At 47.6% G+C, this 22,702-nt stretch overlaps 1 protein-coding gene across 4 annotated transcripts in view; it reads right to left on the reverse strand.

Moving 5' to 3' along the window:
- Positions 1-22,702, reverse strand: part of ARMC9 (armadillo repeat containing 9) — a 142,982-nt gene that overhangs the window by 80,271 nt on the left and 40,009 nt on the right. For all 4 annotated transcript variants that reach the window (XM_058299898.2, XM_058299899.2, XM_058299897.2 and 1 more), the window contains 4 exons: positions 19,262-19,360; positions 8,464-8,498; positions 3,634-3,745; positions 1,277-1,369 (listed from right to left, as the gene is read on the reverse strand). In XM_058299898.2, the coding sequence (XP_058155881.1) occupies positions 1,277-1,369; positions 3,634-3,745; positions 8,464-8,498; positions 19,262-19,360 (339 nt within the window). The remainder of the gene's footprint in view (positions 1-1,276; positions 1,370-3,633; positions 3,746-8,463; positions 8,499-19,261; positions 19,361-22,702) is intronic.

Genomic DNA, 22,702 nt, shown 5'->3' on the forward strand with positions numbered 1-22,702 from the left:
CACATGGGAGGTCCAGGGTTCAAATCCAGGGCCTCCTGACCCATGTGGTGAAGCTGGCCCACGTGCAGTGCTGATGCGTGCAAGGAGTGCCCTGCCACACAGGGGTGTCCCCTGTGTAGGGGAGCCCCATGTGCAAGGAGTGCACCCCATAAGGAGAGCCGCCCCACACAACAAATGTGCAGCCTACCCAGGAGTGGGGCCGCATACATGGAGAGTTGACACAGCAAGATGATGCAACAAAAAGAAACACAGATTCCAGGTGCCACTGAGAAGAATACAAATGGACACAGAACACACAGCAAATGGACACAGAGCAGACAACTGCGGGGGGGAGGGGAGGGGAGGAGAAGGGGAGAGAAATAAATAAATAAATAAATAAATCTTAACAACAAGAAGACTAGTTCAAAGAATAAACTGGCAACTGCAAACTCTTGAGTGTTATCATTTGTGCACACAAGAAGTTAACAGGTAAGTAGCCTCCCCAGGGTGCTGTTTTATCAGGGAGCGCCAAGAGGTATTGGTACTCGACTCTGCGCACACATCGCAAAGCTTGACAATAGGGAGACAGAGTATTTAGAGCACTCAGGATATAAATGCAGCTGAAATAATGAAATGTTGTGTCATCTTTATTCATGGCATGCTCAAGGCCCAGATCCCCCTCCTCTCCAGTGAAGTCTGGTGCAGACGACAGGCGAGAAGGAAGGTGAGGAGAAGGTAACGCGGATCGACGCCTCTGTGCAGGCCCCTGGCTCTGTACTTCCCACCCATGACTGCACAGAATCATCCCACCACCCTCATGAGGCAGGTGGGGCTCCTTTCCATAGCTGAAGCCCCTGAGCTCGAGTAACGTGCTTACGATGGTCTGCTACTAAGTGGCAGGGTAGAGGTTTTGAAGCCAGGTTGATCTCCCTTTTTCCGTGGTATCATTCAAGTGATCTGGCTCAAGGCTGTACACAAGTACAGGTTTAAAGAAAGGCCCAGGTGAGAAGTACTAAGGCTGCCTCCCCGCCGACCTTGGCCATCCTAAGTCACGCTCAGGCTTCAGCACTCATGGTGAGCACTGGGGTGCGCGCTAGAGTTTGGGTCAGCAGCTCTGACTTGTTCAGGACTGTACTAGACGTGAAAGGGGGGCCAGGGGCCAGGGAGAAGAGCAGACCTCACCAGCCAACAGAAGCTCAGGGCTGACGTCCAGCCCGCCAGCGGAAACGTGCTTAGAAACGGAAGCTTCCCCAGCCGCGGAGACCCCCCTGGAGACGGAGGCCCCTCGCTCGCTGACCTGGTTGTTGCTGTGACAGTCCAGGAGGTCGTTGCTGATGTAGGCCTGCAGGACGGTCTCCCTCTGCTCTCCCGGGTGCGAGGTGGTCAAGCGCTGGAGGGGAGGAAAGCGGAAGTAACAAGACTGAAGTCCTAACATGGAGAAAAGTTTTCACATAGCAAGTATGCTTCAAATGGCGGTACCCGGCACTGCACATTTGACCAAACAAAAGAAATAATATCCAGCTGGGACGGGGGCTAATGAACCAGCCAACCAAACAAGAAGGCACGAGGCTGGGCTTTCTAATGGCTGACAGGGGGAGGCTAGAGTCCACGTGCATCTGTGAAATCTCCAGAAGTGACATGGGTGAGGTGAGAGTGCTGGGCTGGGGTGGCCGGGCAGAGGTGACCCAGAGAGGGGGAGCTGGGCTGGGGAGGATGGGTCAGGGGGCTGAGGTGAGGGTGGACTGGAGAAGGGGTGCTGGGTTGTGGGGGGTGAGGGAGCAGAGGCAGGGGTGCTGGGTGGAGGGGCAGGGGCTGAGGGGTGGGGATGGGGGCACTAGGGGGGACCACAGACAAGACCATGGGAAACCTGGTGACTCTGAAAACGTCGTGCCCACAGCAAGGAATCCCCTGCCTCCCCGGGAGGCTCCAGAGCAGCATGGACTGATGGGAAGTGCTGGGTGGGCACCTAAAAGCCTGCTTGAAGCTGAGCTTGATGACTTGAGCAGAGAGAAAGGACAGAGGCTGGCTGCCCACCCACTCCAGCCACCTGGCCCCACCCAAACAAAACCATGGCCAACTCACTTCCTGCTGATACTGGAGGCGGATGCATCCTCAGAGTCTTTCTAATCATGTTGTAGGAAGCACTACTGGACCACCGGAAGTGGCAAGGGGGGAGACCTGTCTCCACCCAAAGTCGGGGAACTCACTCAAAGGCACTTTGATGCCAGTATACCCTGAAATCCAGGGATCATGAAGGGGTTTGACACTAATACAGGGTGAGTTAGAATGGACTGTTCATGAGAGCAGTGACAAGAACAGCCATCTTGCAAACCAATGTTCATAGTGGAGTTATTCACAACTGCCAAAAGTTGCAAACAACCCAGATGTCCATCAACCAATGAATGGATAAACAAACCGATGTATTCACACGATGGAATACTATGCAGCTTTAAGAAATGAAGTCATAAAGCATATGTAACATGGATGAACCTGGAGGATATTACGTTGAGAAAAGCAAGCCAGATACAAAAGGACAAATATTGTATGACTGTGTTACTACGAACCAAATATATTGTGTAACGTATTGTATGATTTTAAAAATTTTATATGTATCCAGTACATCTAATTGAGAAATGGATGTTTTTATTCAATTGTGGGGAGAAAATTTTAAAAAAAGGATTGTTCAGGTAAAGAGCCAATCAGTGTTGGCTTAGGCCAGCTGTTGTCAAAGTGTACCGTGAGGAACCCTGGGGGGAAGTCCTCAAAACCCTTTTAGGGGCCAACGAAGTCAATAATTTTCCTAATAATACTGCAATGTGCTTTGTCTTTTTCATATTCAATCTTTGAGGCTACATGAAGTGTGATACTCATCTCCAGAAGCCAGATATGAGAATCCAGCTGTGCTCCATTAGCTGGACATTAAAGAAATTTGCAAAAAAATGGTAACACATGATTTTATTTTTCGGTTTGCAAATTACACTTATTTTCATTTAAAAGTATGTTATTTACGGTAATGTAATGGTTTACTATTGTTCATTTTAAATGAAATAGTAAAACTCATTTTCTCAGCTTTAATTTTTAATATAGTAAATACTGGTAAGTATAATTCACATAAACTAAAGCTCTTTGAGGTCCCCAGGAAGTTTTGAGAGTGTACAGAAATCTGAGACCAAAAAGCTTGGGAATGGCTGGCTTAAAATGATCAATGAAGAGTAGGGAGAAAAGTAACAATTTAGACTAGGCTTGGTTTCCTTTAAAGACTTAACAAGTTTTTACCCTTGCCGTTTGCCAGGTGCGGCTGCGTGAGAACACACGAACATGGAGGTACCCAGAGCTTGACCACAAGCTCTGCCACATGGCTTAGGACCAGGCAAGGCCCTGGATGAGAGAGGCAGGCTCCTGGGCCTTGAAACTGCATGTGCCAAATTATCGAGTAAAGGCAAATGGCCACTGTGATGTCAATGAACAGATTTTCAAAACGAGCCCGAGGCTGCCTTCTGAAGCCATTTGTGTTCTCTTTTATCTTTGGTTCTTGGGGTCAGTAAGGGAAGAAAGATTTCTTGAGCAGATGGATTAAAAGATGCAAACAAAGGAGAGAGCAAGAAGGTCCCCACAGGCTTTTCTGTGCTTTCACTTCCGGGGAAAGGTACCTACCCAGCGCAGGGCCTGCAACAGGAAGGCTTTCAAGCGGTCACTCCCAAAAACCAAATCCTTCTTCAGTTTCTCATAATCCAGGGAGGGGAGTAATGGGACATCCTTCAATTTCCTACTCAGCAATGCAAGTTCAAAGAGAAAGAAAAAGGTATGCCCGTTATACCTCCTGAGTGTGAGGTGCAATTTGGAGCTGCTCCCGCAGCCCCAGAGTCCCCCGGGTTTGTTCCGCCCTCCCAGAGTGAACTCAGGTGTCCACAGAGACCGCTGGGGTCCAGCCTCCCACCCAGCTTCCACCAGCGCAGCTCTGCCTGTCCTCCTGCATGTCCCGGGGTTCTGTACAACATTTTTCCTCAAAAAAGGATCCCTGCCTGGACAGGTTTAGAGACCAGTGCATTCATGTCAAGTACATATCAGGTCAGGTTTCCACCTGATGGGGAAGCAACAACCTTGGAGGCCTCAAGACTTTCCACCAAAGTTCTACTTAGAACCCAGAGGACAGCCCAAAGACTATTGGCTTCTGCAGGCTCCAACAATTCAACCCCAAAACCTGAAGCCACTGCCTCGCCCAAGCCTGAGGTGCCAGGCTGGGGAAAAGTGAGGGCGAGACCAGGGAGATGGGATGGCAGCACGCCTGGGTGGAAGCAGTGTGGGGTACACCCTCTCCACAGAGGGCTGGAGGACAATTTGCCAAACCTCCTGCAGGAGGTTTTTCAAGTGAAACCCCGGGGAAGCCAGGTTTCAGCTATGAGATGTCTGCTCAGAAACCTACTCAGTGTGGCTGGGGACGGGCCCAGCACTGGCCTCTGGTCTGCCAGAAACCAAGGGAAGGCCCCAGAACCTTGTCCCTCACAGAAGGGGAGATGTGCTGGATAAAAGGAGACTGGAGTGCACAGGAAAGTAGAGAAGAACAGAACCAGGGCTGTGGCCTGGCTAACAGCATTGTGCCCATGATAACCTTTCTTACTATCATACTAGAATCCTCAAAGGTGTCACCTTTGGGGGACACTGGTGGAAGGGGTTGTGGGACTCTATGTATTATTTTTACAACTTCCTGAGAGTCTACAATTATTTCAAAACTAAATTTAAAACGAATAAACCAAAAATATGATTCTGCCAATATATAAAGACTAAAAGAAAGGAGACTGCGTAGTATTAAAAGTGGAAACCTGAAGTAAACATTTGCTACAAAGAGAATCTTTATGTATGGTACATTTGCCTTTGACCATACGAAAAACTGTAAGCTACAGAAATAAGAAGAAACTTAATTTCTGCTGGATTTCCAATGTAAGAATAATCCTAGCCATATGCTCCTTGCTCTCGGCCATCATAGATGGCTGGCTGTTTATGACTATGAATAAAGCTGACTTCAGAACAGATGATAAACGTACTCACATATTTACATCAAGGAATCTCACCAAGCAGGCTGGGAGACCGAACTTCTTAAGGACTTTTCTGATTCTAGAGCATATAAGCTACTGAGCCACAGGGTTAAGAAGGAAGATTATAGAAATTTACCTCAACGATATATTATTAAACAAAATATCAATCCTATTTCTCTAATTATAAGGGCAAATACTTGGGATTTGGTTTCTTTCAAAAAGCAAGTGTTGGTTAACATAAATTCTCTCCAAACATGCACAAATTCTCTGTTATTTTGTGTGTCAAGACCAAAAGTTTGACTTAAATTTAAATTTCAAGGGTAAAATTTAATAAAGTTCATTATAATTTCTTTATGATATTAAAAAAAAGAGATTCATGAAGAGTTTGGTGAAAAGAGAAAAGAGGTAGGGTTTTGTTTATAAAGGTAGAGTAGAAACTGAGAAAACAGTTATCTCTACGAGGTAGGATTCGGGGGTAATTTAAATTTTTTTCTTTTTTTTTTTTCCAGGTACCAGGGCCGTGACTTGAACCTGGGACCTTGTATGTGAGCCCAAATTGGCTCCCCTTCAAGTTTTTATAGCATGCAAATTTTCTATAATAAGCACAAATTATTTCCATAGTAACGGGGGAAAGTACATGATCATTTTTTTGTTGTTGTTAGTTTTTAAAGGACAAAATGAGATTCTAGAGGGCCCAGGAGAAAGCCCAGCAGAGAGGTCAACAAATGAGATCTGGGTAACTCCTGGGGCGGAGCCCTTCCCTGTTACATGTCAGTGGTGTGCACACGGCCAGGTGCAAACTGTGTTGGTGCCTTTGGAGACAGACACTATTATGAGTTTAAAAATTAAAAGATTGGGGAGTGGATGTGGCTCAAGCAATTGAGCACCTGCTTCCCACATGGGAGGTCCTAGGTTCAGTCCCCAGAGCCTCCTAAAAATAAAAAAGCAAACAAAGGAAAAAAAATCAACTCAGAGGAGCCGATGGGGCTCAGTGCTTGAGCACTGGCTTCCTACACCTGAGGTCCTGGGTTCAAGCTCTGGCCTCCAGTACCATAAAAAAAAAAAAAAAATTAATAGACCTTCTTTTAAAATTCCAATTGTAAACAACTGGCCAGTATTCTTCCACAGTGTCAAGGTCATGAAAGAGAAAGACAGACTGAGGAAATATTTTAAATGAAAGGCAACTAAGAAGACATGACAACTAAACCAACACACAGTTCTGGCTTGGGTGCTGGAGCAGAGAAAGAATGCGATGGAATGGCTGGTGAAATGGGAATAAGGCCTGCAGACTGGATGATCATACTGGATCAGTGTTAATTTTCTGATTTTTGATAACTATACTTATGCTATCAAAGATAACAAATGTAAAATGTTAACAATGGGGAAACTGGGTGAAGGGAATTATGGGAATTCTTTGTACTAGTTTTACAACTGAAATTATTTCAGGGAAGCAGATTTGGCTCAACTGATAGAACGTCCGCCTACCACATAGGAAGTCCAGGGTTCAAACCCAGGGCCTCCTGACCCGTGTGGAGCTGGCCCATGCGCAGTGCTGATGCACGCAAGGAGTGCTGTGCCACGCAGGGGTGTCCCCCGTGTAAGGGAGCCCCACGCACAGGGAATGCACCCCATAGGGAGAGCTGCCCCATGTGAAAAAAGGGGGCAGCCTGCCCAGGAGTGGCACCACACACAGAGAGCTGACGCAGCAAGATGACACAACAAAGAGACACACCTTCTGGGTGCTGCTGACAAGAATACAAGCGGACACAGAGAATACCCAGCGAATGGACATACAAAGCAGACAACTGGGAGGGGGAGAAGGGGAGAGAAAATTTAAAAAAAGAAATTATTTCAAAGTGAAAAGTTTTTTAAGAATTTAAACAGGCTCTTGGTTCTAAACCAAAAAAAAAGTCCACTTGTAAAATCAAGAATGGTCACATTCTGTAGCTGGGTGTTTCCTTTGGAGGGAAGAGAAACTGTCGCATATGGGCCACTGAAGTGCCAACGATGGCCACATCAGTAACTGAGTGTTCAGCCACCCCACGTGTCTGTGGTCCAGGCGCTCTCCCAGTGTCCACAAAGACTGTGTTCTACTTTCTCCTCTGTCCTCTTAACCCCTCCAGCAGCTAGTGGCTCTCTGCAGGTGACCCTCTCTGCAGGTGACCCTGCCACATATTGCACAGTGACTAAGATTAGCCACATACCCAGCGAGTGTTACTTATATGCCTGGCACTGCACTAAGTGCTTTATACGCAGTAACTAATTTTTATCCTTTACCACTACCCTAAAACAGAGGTACTGTTATTCTCATTTTACAAATGAGGGAACAAGGCACAGAGAAGTTCTATAAGTGGTCTGAGGTCACAGAGCCAGTGGCAGAGGTGGGATTTCAGTCCTGGCAGTCTGCTATGTTCTAGTGCCTCTGGGAGAAGGGCACAAAGGGCAGGGTCAATGCCAGACCCTGGCAGGGCCGAGGAGGAGGATTGTGACAGCTCCCACAGGTGTTTGAGGGGTGCCTTAGCACTCCCAGCCCCCATCTGGTTCAGAGGGTCTCCAGAACCTATCCTGGGGGAAGGGGACTTGGCCCAGTAGATAGGGCATCCACCTGCCACGTGGGAGGTTCGTGGTTCAAACCCCGGGCCTCCTTGACCCATGTGGAGCTGACCCATGCGCAGTGCTGATGTGCACAAGAAGTGCCCTGCCACGCAGGGGTGCCCCTGCGTAGGGGAGCCCCATGCGCAAGGAGTGCACCCCGTAAGGAGAGCCGCCCAGCGCGAAAGAATGTGCAGCCTGCCCAGGAACGGCGCCGCACACACAGAGAGCTGACACAGGATGACGTAATAAAAAGAAACACAGATTCCCAGTGCTACTGATAAAGATAGAAGTGGTCACAGAAAAACACACAGCAAATGGACATAGAGAGCAGACAACCAGGGGTGGGAAGGGAAATAAATAAAAATAAATTTAAAAAAAAAAAAAAAGAACCTATCCCGGTCCTCATGTCCAAGGCAGAGGGTCATGTGACACATACACCTGCTGATGCGTACCCACGTGGGCCACGCCCACAGGTGACCACCTAACTGACTGGGAGGGGCAGCTGTGGCATATACGATGCAAACCAGCAGAGAGGAGCCCATGTAGACGCTGCAACTCTCTGCTGACTGCTCTGTGACAGGAGAGTAAACTGATCCCTGCAGAATACTGTAGGGACAGTTTTTTCCATCTGATGTCATCTCACCAAAATAAATAGAGGATTAACATGAAAAGACACTTCCGGTTTAACAGTATTACTTATCATCACTAGTATTCCCTGAATGTCCACATGCAACTCTAGCTAATCAAAGGCCTCCCCCTAAGGTAGGCTGTTAAGGATGAGCGTTAATGCCACTTTGAATTCCAGTTTCACGGAGAGCTGTTCTCCTTCATAACATCCCTAAGAGCAGTTACTTACCCAGGGGCCAGGGAGGCTCTTAAGATGGTCGAAGCCTGGGGGAGAAGGGGAGACAGAAAAACAGACCATGGTAAACAGGGAGGGCCATGCATTACTTCCAAATCACTGGGAACAGCACTTCATTGACAGCTTTGCAAAGCGTTTAATCCATCAGGATTCCCCACCCATAATCACATAGGATTATAAACTCAGCCCAAGCCAAAGGTGAGCGACACACCACTGACGCATTTCACAAGCACCACACCAGATCTGTCAATCCTCCACTCCACAAATAGCAGGTGCGTTCTCTCCAAATTCCCAGACACTTCCACCTGCCAGTCAAAGGCATTGGAAAAAACAAAGGCAATGTAATGCTTCTATTACCCTGTGGGGTTTTTTTTCTTTATTACAATTTTCTCTCTAAGTATAAAAGTAGCACCTGCGTTCTGCACCAAGTACAACACTACGGGGGGGGGGGCAGGCTAAAGGAAAGAACACTTTCCCTCCCACGGGCCAAGCCAGCCCCTCTCTGAGGGACCTTCACCAGCTCCCTTTTCCCACCACAGGCAGTGCTGGATTCCACAGGCGCTGAGACAGACGGAAGCAAAATTACCCAAAGGCAGGTGTGCCACTTCTGTGGACAGATTTGCAGAGATAACTGTAAAAAGACACTTGCAGGAGCTGGTGTAACTCAGGGGCTAAGTGCTGGCTTCCCATATAGGAGGTCCTGGTTCAATCCCCACCTGTAACTCAAAAATAAACCAGCCAAAAAACAAAGACAGGGAAGCAGCTGTGGCTCAAGCAACTGAGGTCCTGTCTATTATATGGAGGACCTGGGTTCGATCCCTGGGACCTCCTGGTGAAAAAAGAAAAAAGGCATCCCAGACTTGGCCCAGTGGTTAGGGTGTCCGCCTACCACATGGGAGGTCCAAGGTTCAAATCCCGGGCCTCCTTGACCCATGTGGAGCTGGCCCATGAGCAGTGCTGATGCAGGCAAGGAGTGCCCTGCCATGCAGGGGTGTCCCCCATGTAGGGGAGCCCCATGCGCAAGGAGTGTGCTCCGTAAGGAGAGCCGCCCAGTGCGTAAGAAAGTTCAGCCTGCCCAGGAATGGTGCCGCACACACGGAGAGCTGACACAAGATGATGCAACAAAAAGAGACACAGAGTCCCATGCCACTGACAACAGAAGCGGACAAAGAACATGCAGCAAATGGACACAGAGAACAGACAACCGGGGCAGAGTCGGGGGAGAGGAGAGAAAATAATAAATCTTAAAAAAAAAAAGGAATTAGTGCTAGTTTTACTTGACTTGGGGGATTTTTTGCTTTTGTTTTTTAAAGCCCTTAACAATAAGGCAGAGATATATACTGAAGTATTTACGGGTGAAATTAAGTCTACAATTGGCTTTTTTAAAAACTCCAGGAGGGAAATGGATGTGGCTCAAGCAGTTGGGCTCCCGTCTACCATATGGGAGGTCCAGGGTTCGATGCCCAGGGCCTCCTGGTGAGGGCAAGCTGGCCCACGTGGTGAGCTGGCCCATACAGGGTGCCAGCCCACGCAGGAGTGCTACCCTGCCGGGAATGCTGGCTGGAATGGGAGTGCCTCACGCAGGAATCCTGCCCCACGCAGGAGTGCCTGCCAAGGCGTAGAGCTGGCATGGCAAGATGATGCAACAAGAGATACAGAGGGCAGACAACAAGATCAAGCGGAACAGGGAGCTGAGGTGGCACAAGAGAATGATTGTGTCTCTCTTCCACTCCAGAAGGTCCCAGGATTGGTTCCCAGAGCTGCCTTAAGAGAAGACAAGCAGACACAGAAGAACACACAGCAAACAGACACAGAGAGCAGATGAGAGAGGGGGGTGAAATAAATAAATAAAAGCTTAAGAAAGCAAAACAAAACTCCAGGAAAAAAAAAAAACCCACAAAAATATAAGTAGAGTGGGAGAGATAAAGCGAGATAAGCCGAATGCTATTAACTGCTGAAGCTGGGTGACGGGCACACAGAAACTGATTTCACCATTCTCTTTGCTTTGGGGTGTTTGAAAATCCTTAAAAAAAACAAAACGCCTTGTTCAAAAATGTGTTCATACAATGGTGCTTACTTTTAGCTCTGGAGTGGTTTGGCTGATTTTTAGATTTGGTAACCACTGCCAGAGTCCCAACAATGTGTCCACAGTACCCACTGTCTCATCAGTCCTGGATGCATGACTCTTAAATTTTTGTCATTTCAATGGGTTGAAAGAAAAAAAAAAAGGCAACCTATCTCATTACTGTTTCAATTTTTTTTTTCTTTAAGGTGGTACTGGGGATTGAACCCTGGGCCTTGGGCATGGGAAGCAGGCACTCAAATCACTGAGCTACACCCGCTCCCCTGTTTTAATTTTTAAAACAAATTCTTAGTGATGTTGACCATTATTTGTTCACAGAATTTTGTTTTCTGACCTGGCTTTTTGATGCCTTATGTGATACAAAACTGTTTTCATGGGTTCATGGTTAAGAAGGCAATGTATGACCACGAGGCTATACATATATATTCTCTCATCTCTTCTAACAATTCTATAGTCTTATTTTTTGTACTTAGATATTTAGCCCTTCTGGAATGGATGCTAATGAATTTTTCTTTGAGGTGTAAGTTAGGTACCCAACTTTGTTTTCTTGTGCCCAGATAGCCAATGATGCTGGCTCCATTTGAACAAGTGGGCGCAGCCTGGAAGCCCAGGTCCACCCAGGGAGAGCTTCACAGAGTCAGTTTCCCTTCTAGCCTCTTTCTTTCTCCTTTTTTCCAATTTCTAAAAATATTTGAATTTGATGCTGAGGCAGAATGAAATGTAATCATCAGTCCCTACCTCCCACTCTCTACAGTCTGACATCAAATGCTTCACATATCCCCCCTGAAGGAATGTGACTTTATGACCAACAAAATAAACTAGCCCTTTCCCACTGAATTAAAACACCATCTTTGTCGTGTGTCAGGTTCACACACACCCTTAGGTCTGGTTCTGGACTCTCAAGCAGCCTGCGGCTCCAAGCGTGCTCAGGCCAGCAGCTTCGGCGTCCCCCGGGAGCTTGTTAGAAATGCAGGCTCTCGGGGCCCACCCGGACTCCTGAGACAGAACCAGCATTTTAGTCAGATCCCCAGGGACATGCCACACAGTGGTCTGAGAAGCTCAACTGTGGTCCACAGACCTGTTTATTCCCAAGCCAGTAAACACCCTGTTCTGAAAACAGTCACTTTATAGGAAGTTTATACTGGGTAAGGCAAAAACATCTTTGTTAATTCTAGTTTTTCACTTTGTGGCTATTCTAAGATATTTATCTTTCCTTGTAAACTTTTTTTTTTTAAGATTTATTTTTATTTATTTAATTCCCCTCCCCTCCCCCGGTTGTCTGTTTTCTGTGTCTTTTTGCTGCATCTTGTTTCTTTGTCCGCTTCTGTTGTCAGTGGCACAGGAAGTGTGGGTGGCGCCATTCCTGGGCAGGCTGCACTTTCTTTTGCGCTGGGCGGCTCTCCTTACAGGTACACTCCTTGCGCGTGGGGCTCCCCTTCGCGGGGGACACCCCTGCGTGGCAGGGCACTCCTTGCGCGCATCAGCACTGCACATGGGCCAGCTCCACACGGGTCAAGGAGGCCCTCGGTTTTAACCGAGGACCTCCCATGTGGTAGACAGACGCCCTAACCGCTGGGCCAAAGTCCGTTTCCCTTTCCTTGTAAACTTTAAAGCCTTTTTTATATAGACTAAAGACTAAAAAGATGCATAACAAATGGACAGATGGAATTTCAGGTGGTAAAATTTTTTCTTCTACTTTATTTTACATGACATGAAGGACTTTTAAAATGAGAACCAAAGGGTTTGGTTGACTTGGAAGAAAACGGAAATCTCAGCCTTCTGAGGAGCCTTTCCTGAAGGCCGCAGGCAGAAGTAGCACCCAGTCCCCAGGGGACCACCATGGCGTCTGCAGGGAACCCGCCGTACTCATCACACTGACCTGTGATTATTTTGCAATTATTTCTGTCTCCTTCTCCTCCACCAGACAACGAGTTCCGTTAAGCCCAGAGACATGTCGCTCGGGTCCCCAGGCCCCAGTACGATGCCTGGATAGGCAGAGGCACTCAATCAACAAGCCGTGAAAGAATGAAGATGGCCAGCCAGAAGGGGGAACCCCAGAATCCTCAGCTGATTGAATAAAAGGCCCTGGCTGACCACCCTGTGGTTAACTGCTTCTCACTGTAATACACAGAACATAATTTCCCACCTTGGAGACATCACAACCTGCTTTTAAACAGCGTGTGTAGGTTTTTATGTTTTTATAACCCTTGATTTTTTTTTTTAAGTTAATGGGATTACCTATTCCTCTTCTTTGGTTAAATAATGAGCATTTCAGAAAATAAGTCTAAAGCATCATTTAAATTACTCATCTAACACATTAAGGAAACCAAAAAGCCAAGATGATTTTTCAAAAGTCAAACAAGGACATGGCCATACTAAAATATTACCATAATATATATGTAAAAATTTTTTTTTAATTTGGGAGTATTGGCGATTCATATGTCTACAAATAAAATGTTAATGATTACTATTATTGTTATTACTAGGAAGCTACTGCAGAGACACCCCTCCTTCTTTTATAGTTAAAAAATGTTTTCTATCTTTTAAAATAACAGATTCTTTGCTACATCATTCTCTTTGCTGTGTGAGGAAATCAATTGAAAGGCAGTAATAAGGGACCCTTTCCTAAGAAAAGGCAGTATGGTAGACAAACTTTGAGATTCTAGGAGCCAACTGATTAAAAAAAAAAAAAAGCTGGCGCTGCGCTGTGGACCGGCTCAGCCTTCCCCGAGGAGAGGCGGCGGCTGTGGCACTTCATTCGTTCACCACGTTCTTCCTGATGGCCCGCTAGCCGAGGGGCTCTGCTCGGCACAATCCAATGGGGGAGAACCAAGAATCCAATAACTCTGTGCCTCAGTTTCCTCATCTGCAAAATGGTGGCAATAATACCACCTATTTCAGAAGGTAATATTTGTCCCCTTTCCCTCCTCAGCTCCCAAACCATCAGGTCCTAAGTCTCTCTCACGTGGGCCACTTTCTCTCTAAAGCTCACGCCAGAAACATCAGGCATCATCAGGCCTCCATCTCCCTTCCGTCCCTCTGCTACCGCCCTAAGGATGACAATGAACAGTAACCACGGACATTCACGGAGCGCTTATTATGCGCCCACCCGGCACACTGGTCTAGGGACTTCACGGGTTAACTCATTTCCATTTTCAGGTGAGGAACCAGGCAGTCACCTCCGAAAGCCCCGGCTCACCTGCCCTCCGCCTCCAGCCCTCTCTCCTCGCTTGGCCCAGGGAGATCTTTACAAGTCAGGTCTGCTCCTGTCACTGCCGTAAAGGCCGCCCGGCGCCCCACGCCCACCCACCTTTGCAGCCTGTTGCCCACAGAGCCGAGGGCCGCCGCACTGGGCCCGCAGTGCCCCCGCCGGGCACGCTGTGCGTCTGCCCCGCAGCTCCAGGGGCTGAACTCGCCCCACCCTCCAGCCTCCCGCCTCCTCCTCCTGAGCCTCCGCTGGGACAGTCCACGTGGGGCGAAACCCTCCCAGCACCGTCCCCCACCTGGCCGGGTCTCCTCTGCAGGCTGGACACAGCAGCATTTTTCCAAGTGGCCTTGTCGGTCTGTACTTCCGTTTCCCTCTAGTGATTCTCAACCGGGGGTGACTCCGGCCCCGAGGGGACATTTGGTGATGTCTGGATTCTTGGCTGTCGCGCCAAGGTGGGGCTTCTGCCCTGTGCAGAAAACGGCAAGGCTCTCTGCACTTCTGGGCGGGGGACGAAGATGAGCTAGGCTGAGGGTGAAAGGGCAGCATTTGTGCATCCCTCGCCTCTCAGCTGCACCCGAAGAATTCTAGCCTGGCCCACTCAGTAGCTCCGGCTCCCTGAAAATGGTGGTCAGCAAGGGGGGGCGGATGGGGGTGGCACACACCACAGCCCACAAGGCCTGGGACAGCTCTTCGCAGCATGAGGGCTTCTCTAATGATAAAGGAGGTGAGGCTTCAGAAGTGTGTTCTAAGCGGCTGGTGTTGGGTGTCCGGAGAAGAAAAGGGCTCCTCAGCAAAAGCCCTGGAGCCTGACCAGGTTGAACAGAGGTCAGCAGGCCTCGACGGCAGGACTTCTCAGGGCCTTCAGCTCCGGCAGTTCTCCAACTCATGAAATTAAGGGCGGTGAAGCCCTGCACGCTTCCAGGCACCTGCTGTGGAACGTGCTGCCGCACAGGTACCATGCAGGCAGCGAGACGGCAGCAGGGGTCAGCAGCCTCGAGGCCCAGCAAGGGTCAGAAAGGAATGGGCGTGCCTGGCCACGGCGAGCTCCTGCGCCTCCAGGTGATGAGATGTGACCTGTGGTGCGTCCCCTTCTCCCTGCCCTGTGCACGGAGGACTCTCGAACTCTGAGAAGAGGCAGGCACGAGACCTCAGGGGGATGATGAGCTAGGAGCCACGGAAGTAGTGAGAGCCTGAGGGGACGCACAGCCCCTGAGATGGGAGGGAGGGTGGGTTTGGGCACTCTTTTCAAGCCTGAAGACTAGCTGTTATGGGTTAAGGAGAGGGAAGAGCCAAGATGCTAGGCAGGCTTTTTCCTGGAATACCATTAGGGAAGAGGAAATAAGGCGGGAAAGCACTGGTGGGAAGGAAAAGATGACAGAAAACATGACGTGTCTCCGAGACGCGCAGGGGAAGGCAGGAAGCCTGGGTTGGAGGCTCGGGGGGAGCACTGCGCCGACGGCGTGGCCACCCTCAGCCGGTCCCGGCTGTACCAGTGGCTGTGAACCCACAAGCTCTCTAAGATAGAGATGGCTGGCTGATCACCTAAGAGAAGATGCGAGGGCCGAGGACACTGCGCCTCAAGCTGGAGCTCGTGAACACAGCATACGCAGCCAAAGCGGCCACTGGGGGCCTCCTCTGGCCTCCAAAAAATTAGCCCAGGCCTTAGAAATCCTTTTGGGAGAACCAGCTCCGACAAAGCGAGCAGAGTTTTGGTCACAGTTACCTGGGCCTGAGCTAGGCGAGAGCAGAAACATACATCTTCCCCATTCCTGGGGGTGCTTCCTGTCCTGTGGCGCTCCCCCAGTGTAACCCTCACCCCCTCAACCCCCCACCCCCGCAGCCAGGGGGTGACTTACTGGACTGTGTGAGAGCAGAACTGGGCACGCTTCGCCCTGCCCTTCCTCTCCCTTCTCCTGGCAAGGAGCTGCCCAGAGAGGATGTCTGTTCTCCCTGCTGCCCCTGTGTGTATGGGTGGGCGGGGGGAGGTGGCGGAGGGGGACTGGCCAGCACTGTCCAAGACTGGGTGGGTATGTCTAATTCCCGGGTTCAAAATTAGGAGTCCCACCCCCCTCCAACTGAAGTCCACGTTCTCCAGTGTAAGCTGATTCTTTTTGGAGAAGCAGGCGCTCATCCACTGAGCTATGTCCACTCCCCAGTGCTGGTTTTGTTTCGTTTGTTTATAGGAGGTACCAGGGGTTGAACCCAGGACCTTGTACATGGGAAGCAGGTGCTCAACCACTGAGCTACATCCACTCCCCTCAATGTAAGTTTTATCAGTATCAATGGTGACACTCATTTTTCCTTTATTCTCTTCTCCAACTTTTCACTTAGCTTAGAGTCAGCAGGGAAGGAGGGGCTATCAAGTGGGCCCCTTGAACTTTCAACAGTGAATGAGGCTGCAGGAGGCTAGATTCTTGTTCACAGCTGGATTTAAAACCCAGTATCCAATGTACTGGGTAGATACCAGTTTTCTGGTAGGGTCCAGCCAAGATCCTTTATAGAGCACAATTAATTGGACAATCAAGTTCAAGAGAGCCCTGAGGAAGAGCTCATCAAGTTCCACTCTAAAAAGGAGGCGGATCTATGTCCACCTATCAGGCATTTCGTTATTTTCCCTTAAAAAATAAAAAAGCAACCTTCTCCTTCCAAATTCCAAAATCCTACCAGTTCAGTCCCTAGGCAGCTCATCTGAACTCTACACTAATTTCCTTCCTCACACGTGACAAAGCTGAGCTCCTGAGAACAATATCATACCTCAACCCTAGACATGCCTATTCAACTACAATATTGTTTTATATGTTTACAAAGACCTCTCATTCACTTTTTTATCATCCTGTTGACAAATCTGCTGGGAACAATAAAAGATGATTTGCTGCTTTTATTGTCTGTTTCTAAGCCAATAACTGCATAGAAAGAAAATGTTTATGAGTGAAGCTAAAAATAGCTCACTCCCTGGGCAGCACCTGGACCTGACCTTGATACCACCACAGCGGTCAAGGGGCAGCAGAACGAGCTCTGACAGATAAAGTAGGAACTTCAAGTGGAATAAAGCGTCGGCTTTGTTGTGCCTCCTCCCTGGCCGCTTTCAAACTGCCCCTTAGCAGCTTCCTACCAGTTTTAAATAAGCTGGATCATGGCCTCACCTAGGGAAAATGGAAAGAGACGCATTCTTGAATAAGCAAGATTTTATAACACCAACCTGGAAAACACGAAGCACTGGCTGCTCTAATGAATAAACGGAAGGGGAGAGGGATGGTCCTGTCAGCCACAGGGCCTGTTTTGGTAATCACTGCTTCAAGGTCATCGTTTATAGTCAAGGCATTCCGCCCTCTCACCCACAGCTAAGTGGACAGAGAAGCAGCGGATCCTGGAAAGCCCACAAGGAAGGGATTTTTCTGAAACTCAGCTGTTTTATGTGTGCTTTGCTGACATTTTTAAATGGCTGATTCTCTGATCTTCCAAAGTCACAGGGGCAAAGCCTAAAGCATAGTACCCACAGCTTGTCACCCACCCACCGACACAAGCGTCAGCTCTAAGGGATTCGGCAGACCCGTGGGGACGTGGTCAAGGACGTGCGCTCTTCACCACTTTGCTACATGCTTTCCCTGAAGATCCATGAGAGAGACGATTCTCAGGTCTTAGTATCAGGGGTTCCTGGGGGTATCAGCTGTTTGACCATCTACTCCTTTTTAAAAAATGTGTTCAGACTCAGTTCTTAAGTTATGAAAAGTAATGCAGTTACTTGGGAAAAAAATAATGATTTGAAGGGCATATAGAGAACATTCATGGTCTTGAAAATGGCTTGTTTCTTGGGATACATATTGGGCTCATGGGTGTTCACTTTATCGTGCTTTGTGACTTGTATGTGTAGTACACATATTTTTATGCAGCCAATATTACATAATAAAATTATATGACCATCAGCTTCCAATTAACTTATTGCTTTACAGGCAATGTGAACTATGTAAATTGGCATGTTTCCCTTTTTGCATGGGCTGCTAGGAAGCTCAGAGCAAAACCTGTGTCCTCTCTCTCCAGCAGGATAGCAACTTTTGGGGTACATTTTTTGTATTAATTTTAGCCCTGGCTTATTTTTATTTTTCCTACCTTTATTTTTCTTTAACCACAAATTTTTTAAACTTATTTTTACTTCTTGTTTTCTCACTTCTCTTATTTTTATTGTCTCATATTATAATAAACTGCTTCAAACCTACCTGAAAATGATGCGGGGTATAATTTAAAAAAAAAAAAGTTCTCTGCTTATTAGGATTCCAATATTAACATACAAACCCTTTTTCAAAAGCTCCAGAACCACAAGTCTCCGGCAGAACCATGGCTCTGCCCCCCTGGGGTGCCTGGGGATCGCCAGGGGGCATCATTCCTACTCCTTGTGTCTGGCTCCACCTACCCAAACTCTGAGCCAGCCAGCAGGTTGGTGTGAGCTCCAGGAACGCAGGTTCATGAGCTTTGAAAAAAATCCCTCGGCAGTCACTGGTGCAGTGCACTCGTTAAGAACCTCTGTCTTCACACCACGTGCCTCCAGATGTGACATCTCAGGAAGGACACAGCATCACCTACATAATGTTTTGGCCTAGGATGTATAACCTGAATCTAATCATGAGGAAACATGGAATATAAAAGGAGGCTTGTTCTATTTTTTAAAAGTAGGAGAGGACTGTATTCTCGAAACACATCGATGCCATAAAAGTTAAAAAAAATCTGGGGAAATGTTCACAATAAAACAAAGCTAAAGAGACGTGATAACTACAACACCTGCCCTGGACTACGAGAAAGGAAAATGCTATTAAGGACAACAACTTGGAAAAAATTAGAAAATACACAGGAGATTAGATAAAGACTATTATAGCAATATAAAATTTAACTTGATAATTGTATAAGCATTATACAAGAGAATATTCCTATTCTTAAGAAACACACACTGAAGTAGTTAGGAGTAAAGGGCTATAATATATGAAATTTACCCTCAAATGGGTCAGAAAACAAACTGTGTGTGTGCGCACACATGAATATGAAGAGAGAAAGAGAAAGGGAGGATAGAAGGAATGAGAAAACAAACGAATGGGATAATAAACTAGCAGTAAATGACTCTGGGAAACGGGTATACCAGTGTCCTTTGCGCTGTGCTTGCAACTTTCCTGTAAGTTTGCATTATAGAACACAAAAACAAAAAAACCCTGCCTTAGACCTCACAGTTTCCAACCGACTGTTATTTTTAAAAAGAGACTGCTGTCCTCCTTTCCCATGGACTTGCTGCAAGTTGTTCCCAGCCCTTGGCCTTCCATGGAAGGGCAGAGCCATGCCCCTCCCCCACCATTCCCAGCAGGCTTTCAGCTGGTGACATTCAGAGCAGTTGCTATTTCCTTCTTGGAGTGTATAGGCCTCAAGGCCAGCGAAACACAGCCTCTTGAAGGTTCTTTTCTTTGTTCCCCTGTGCTTTAACGTTGGGGGGACAGACCAAGCACCCTGAGCACCAGCCTCACCGTCCCGGGCCTCGTGAAGTCCACACTGTGCGCCAGGCTTTGCCGCATCTGGTTACTGAAGAGGCGGACACACACGCTCTGAAGGTACTCAGGGGTGATCTGCAAAGAGGACACGGGGATGTCAGGTGGAAGGCATGGACACCCGAGCGGCACCCGAGCCACGCTAGCATTGTGCGTGCTAAAGGAGATGAATGCACGGGTTAGAAAAACGATCATTTGGCTCCAGCCCTGGAGCTCTGAAGTTAAAGAATTAAGCCTGACAGAGAAAGCTACTAACATACCACAGGTGTGATCACAGGACATCAGACTTGAAATTACACAGTAACACTTGCCATACTTGCACTGTAACTATAAAATAAACTGATTTTAAACCAGTTTTTGTTTATACAAATAGTAAAGTCACTGGGTGGCAGCATATGGTAGAAAGAACAGCAGGCTTACACTCTGGTGCTCTGGATTTGAGTCCTGGCCTCTGGGGAAAACCAAAGCTCTACTTCTAGGTTTCCTGACTTGTCAAGCGAGATGAACGGGCTGCCTTTCTGGGGCACAGTGACGGGGGTGATGAGCTCACAGGTGCCTAGAGTACGCTGGGGACCGGGTCAGGGCTTACTGACCGGATAATGGAGATGTTTTATAAACGATCACGTGCCAGGCAGCATGGAGCTGAACCGCTGTTGCCGCCAGGGCTACTGTATGATGCTGCGTTCCTTAGGGTCTCTCAGTCCTCTTACGAGCTGCTACAGTTTAGGACTGACACCTATTATCCAAGCTGGCAACCTCTACATTTCTTTGTTTCCAATTCACATCTTCTCTTTCTATAAAAGTGATACACGCTCATTTAGAAGTGTACAAGTAGAGACCTCTCCCCAGTCTCCTCCCTCCTCCCCAGATCAATCCCTGGAGGTAGCGACCCGTAGCAGCTGTGCAGCCTTCCAGGCTGTCCTCCACGCTGACTGAGAGGGGAGCCGCCTTCTCCCCAGCTGGCTCTCTCCCTGCCACCGTGAGAGGAGGGCAGACCATGCCCCCACCATGAGCTGCGCGGAGCAGGGACTGTTGGGCTAGGCCCTTAGTTCTCCTTTTGGTCCACTGGAAACTTCAGCCTGCTCTGGCCATCTGGAAGAGGTCCATCTGCCCCAGGGCGGATGTCTGTGGCCATCCCCTCGTGCCACCTAAAGAGGAATATGAGCATGCCTACTTGGCTACAATCTAAAGCAATGCTCTCCAATCAGCCTTTTTAAAATCTAAAGGTGACATTTCTCTCTGCCCTTCTGACTCCTATATCTTCCTCTCAGTGGAGTTCAAATTTGGCAAAAGAGGATGTTATCTATTGACTTTCTAAAGATATATTATCAATAGATACTATAGACAATTTTTATACAAAAAAGTTATATACATATATAATTCCACTTTGCAGGTTGATTTTTTTTTTTGTCTTTTTTTTTTTGAGGTACCAGGGGCTGGGGGTTGAACCCGGGATCTCCTACATGGGAAGCTGGTGCTCAATAACTGAGCCACATCGACTTCCCTGAGCTGGTTTTTTCATTTGTTTTGCTTGTTGGTTTTTGGGTTTCTTTTCCAGGAGGCACCAGAAACTGAACCCGGGACCTCCCATATGGGAGGCAGGTACTCAACTGCTTGAGCCACATCTGCTCCCTGGTTTTTCTGCTTAACACTACAACTTAGGCATACTTCCAGGTGAGGACTTAACATATCTGTGTTCTCTGACTCACTAAGAGTCTTGTGTTACACAGATACACTTAATTATGTTTATTCAACCCTGCCAATTGATATTCAGTGTTTCCGATTTTACCCTATTACAAATGATTTGTGCAAGTATATCTGTAGATAAGTTCCTGAGAAGAGAACTGCTAGGTCTAAGGGGTTTGTAGATTTTACCTTTTGACATTTGCCACACTGCCCTCCAAAAGGTCGTATCAATTTTTCCTCCTAGCAACAGTATATGTGAGTAACCATTTCTCCACACTCAGACCAACACGGAAATTTTCACTGATGTGATAGGTACCATGGTTATATTTGCATTCCTTCTGAAATCTAGGCCTCAAAATCCAACTTTTGGCGATGGTCTTCTCTTACTTTATTTCTGGGACTCCTGCTCTACTCCCTCCCAGCCCACCACCTGCCTCATTTTAAAGCCCTGGTCCCTTATCTTTGCACTGTGCCCACTCTGCAAATACCCGCCTTGGACCAACCCAGTCACTCCTCTCCTCCCATGAACTAGGCTCCTCAAATAAAAGCACCCAAACCGCACCTTTAAGGCCTCTGACTACCCTCCTGCTCCCCGCAAAAACCAATCCCAACCTTCCCTGCTCGTGCTGAGCCCACCCCCGCCTCCACCCTCCATCTCAGCAGATGGATGGGCCACCTCCTGCGCAAGGAAAGCGCGAGCTCTGCACAGAGAAACACCCTCAGCTCTTGGCTGGAAATAAGGCCACGTCCCTAGCCTCAAAGTGGGGCCCCACCTCAAGGCTAAACTCCTACCTCCTCCTTGAGTCCATTCTCCCTGAATTCCTAAATTCTCATAGTACTAGGAGTCAAACATTCCTTTTTCATCCAGTATTCTTAACCTTTCCTTTTAACGTGTGCCTTCACCACAACCCCAGAACATGCTGAAATCTATCTCATATTAAAGAAATACTTTCCCCTTCCGTGGCCCCCATCTTCATCTATCGATCATCCTTTCCTTCAGAGCCAAGGCTCTTGAAAGAGCAGCCTGCATTTATCATCTCATTTCCCCGTCACCTCTCAACACGTTATAATCAAGCTACATCCACATGACTCCGCTGAAACTCACACAGCAAAGGTCACCACCGGTGACCTTCTGGATGTCGAAAACACTGAACTCTCTCAGTTCTAGTCTTCTAGAGTTTTCTGCGGCATCTGAGACTTTGGATTGAGCCCTGCCTCCTGAAACTCTCTCCTCCTTGACTTCTGGAACTGCTCCTAGAACCACTTCTCTAACCATCAAATCTGATGAGGTCATTTTCTTCTTTAAAACATGAATAGAGGGCTGGCAAAATGTAAATGGTCAACGAACATACAAAAACACATTTGGCCTCACACTTAAGTGGGATCTGATGAGCACAACTTTTCTGGAAGGCCTTAGGCACACATCATCTCAGCTAATCAGGTTTTTTTTTTAATGTAACAAAAACTCATTTCTAAGAATGTTTCCCACTGTATTTATAATTTTAAAAAGAACCTAGAATAACCTAAATGTTCAATGACAGGGGCCAGACACTAAATAAAGCATGGTTTCACCTTTATGATGGTTAGCTTTACAACTTTACAGGCACTAAAAGGCACTGTTAGAAGAATATTTAATGGCTTCAGGAAAAACTTACAATTCAGTATTAAGACAAATGCAGATCAGAAAAACAGGGTGTGAACTAGAATCTATTTTTGTAAAACATGTATCTAAGT

Source organism: Dasypus novemcinctus, chromosome 7, assembly GCF_030445035.2.
Source record: "Dasypus novemcinctus isolate mDasNov1 chromosome 7, mDasNov1.1.hap2, whole genome shotgun sequence".
NCBI classification, from domain to species: Eukaryota; Metazoa; Chordata; class Mammalia; order Cingulata; family Dasypodidae; genus Dasypus; species Dasypus novemcinctus.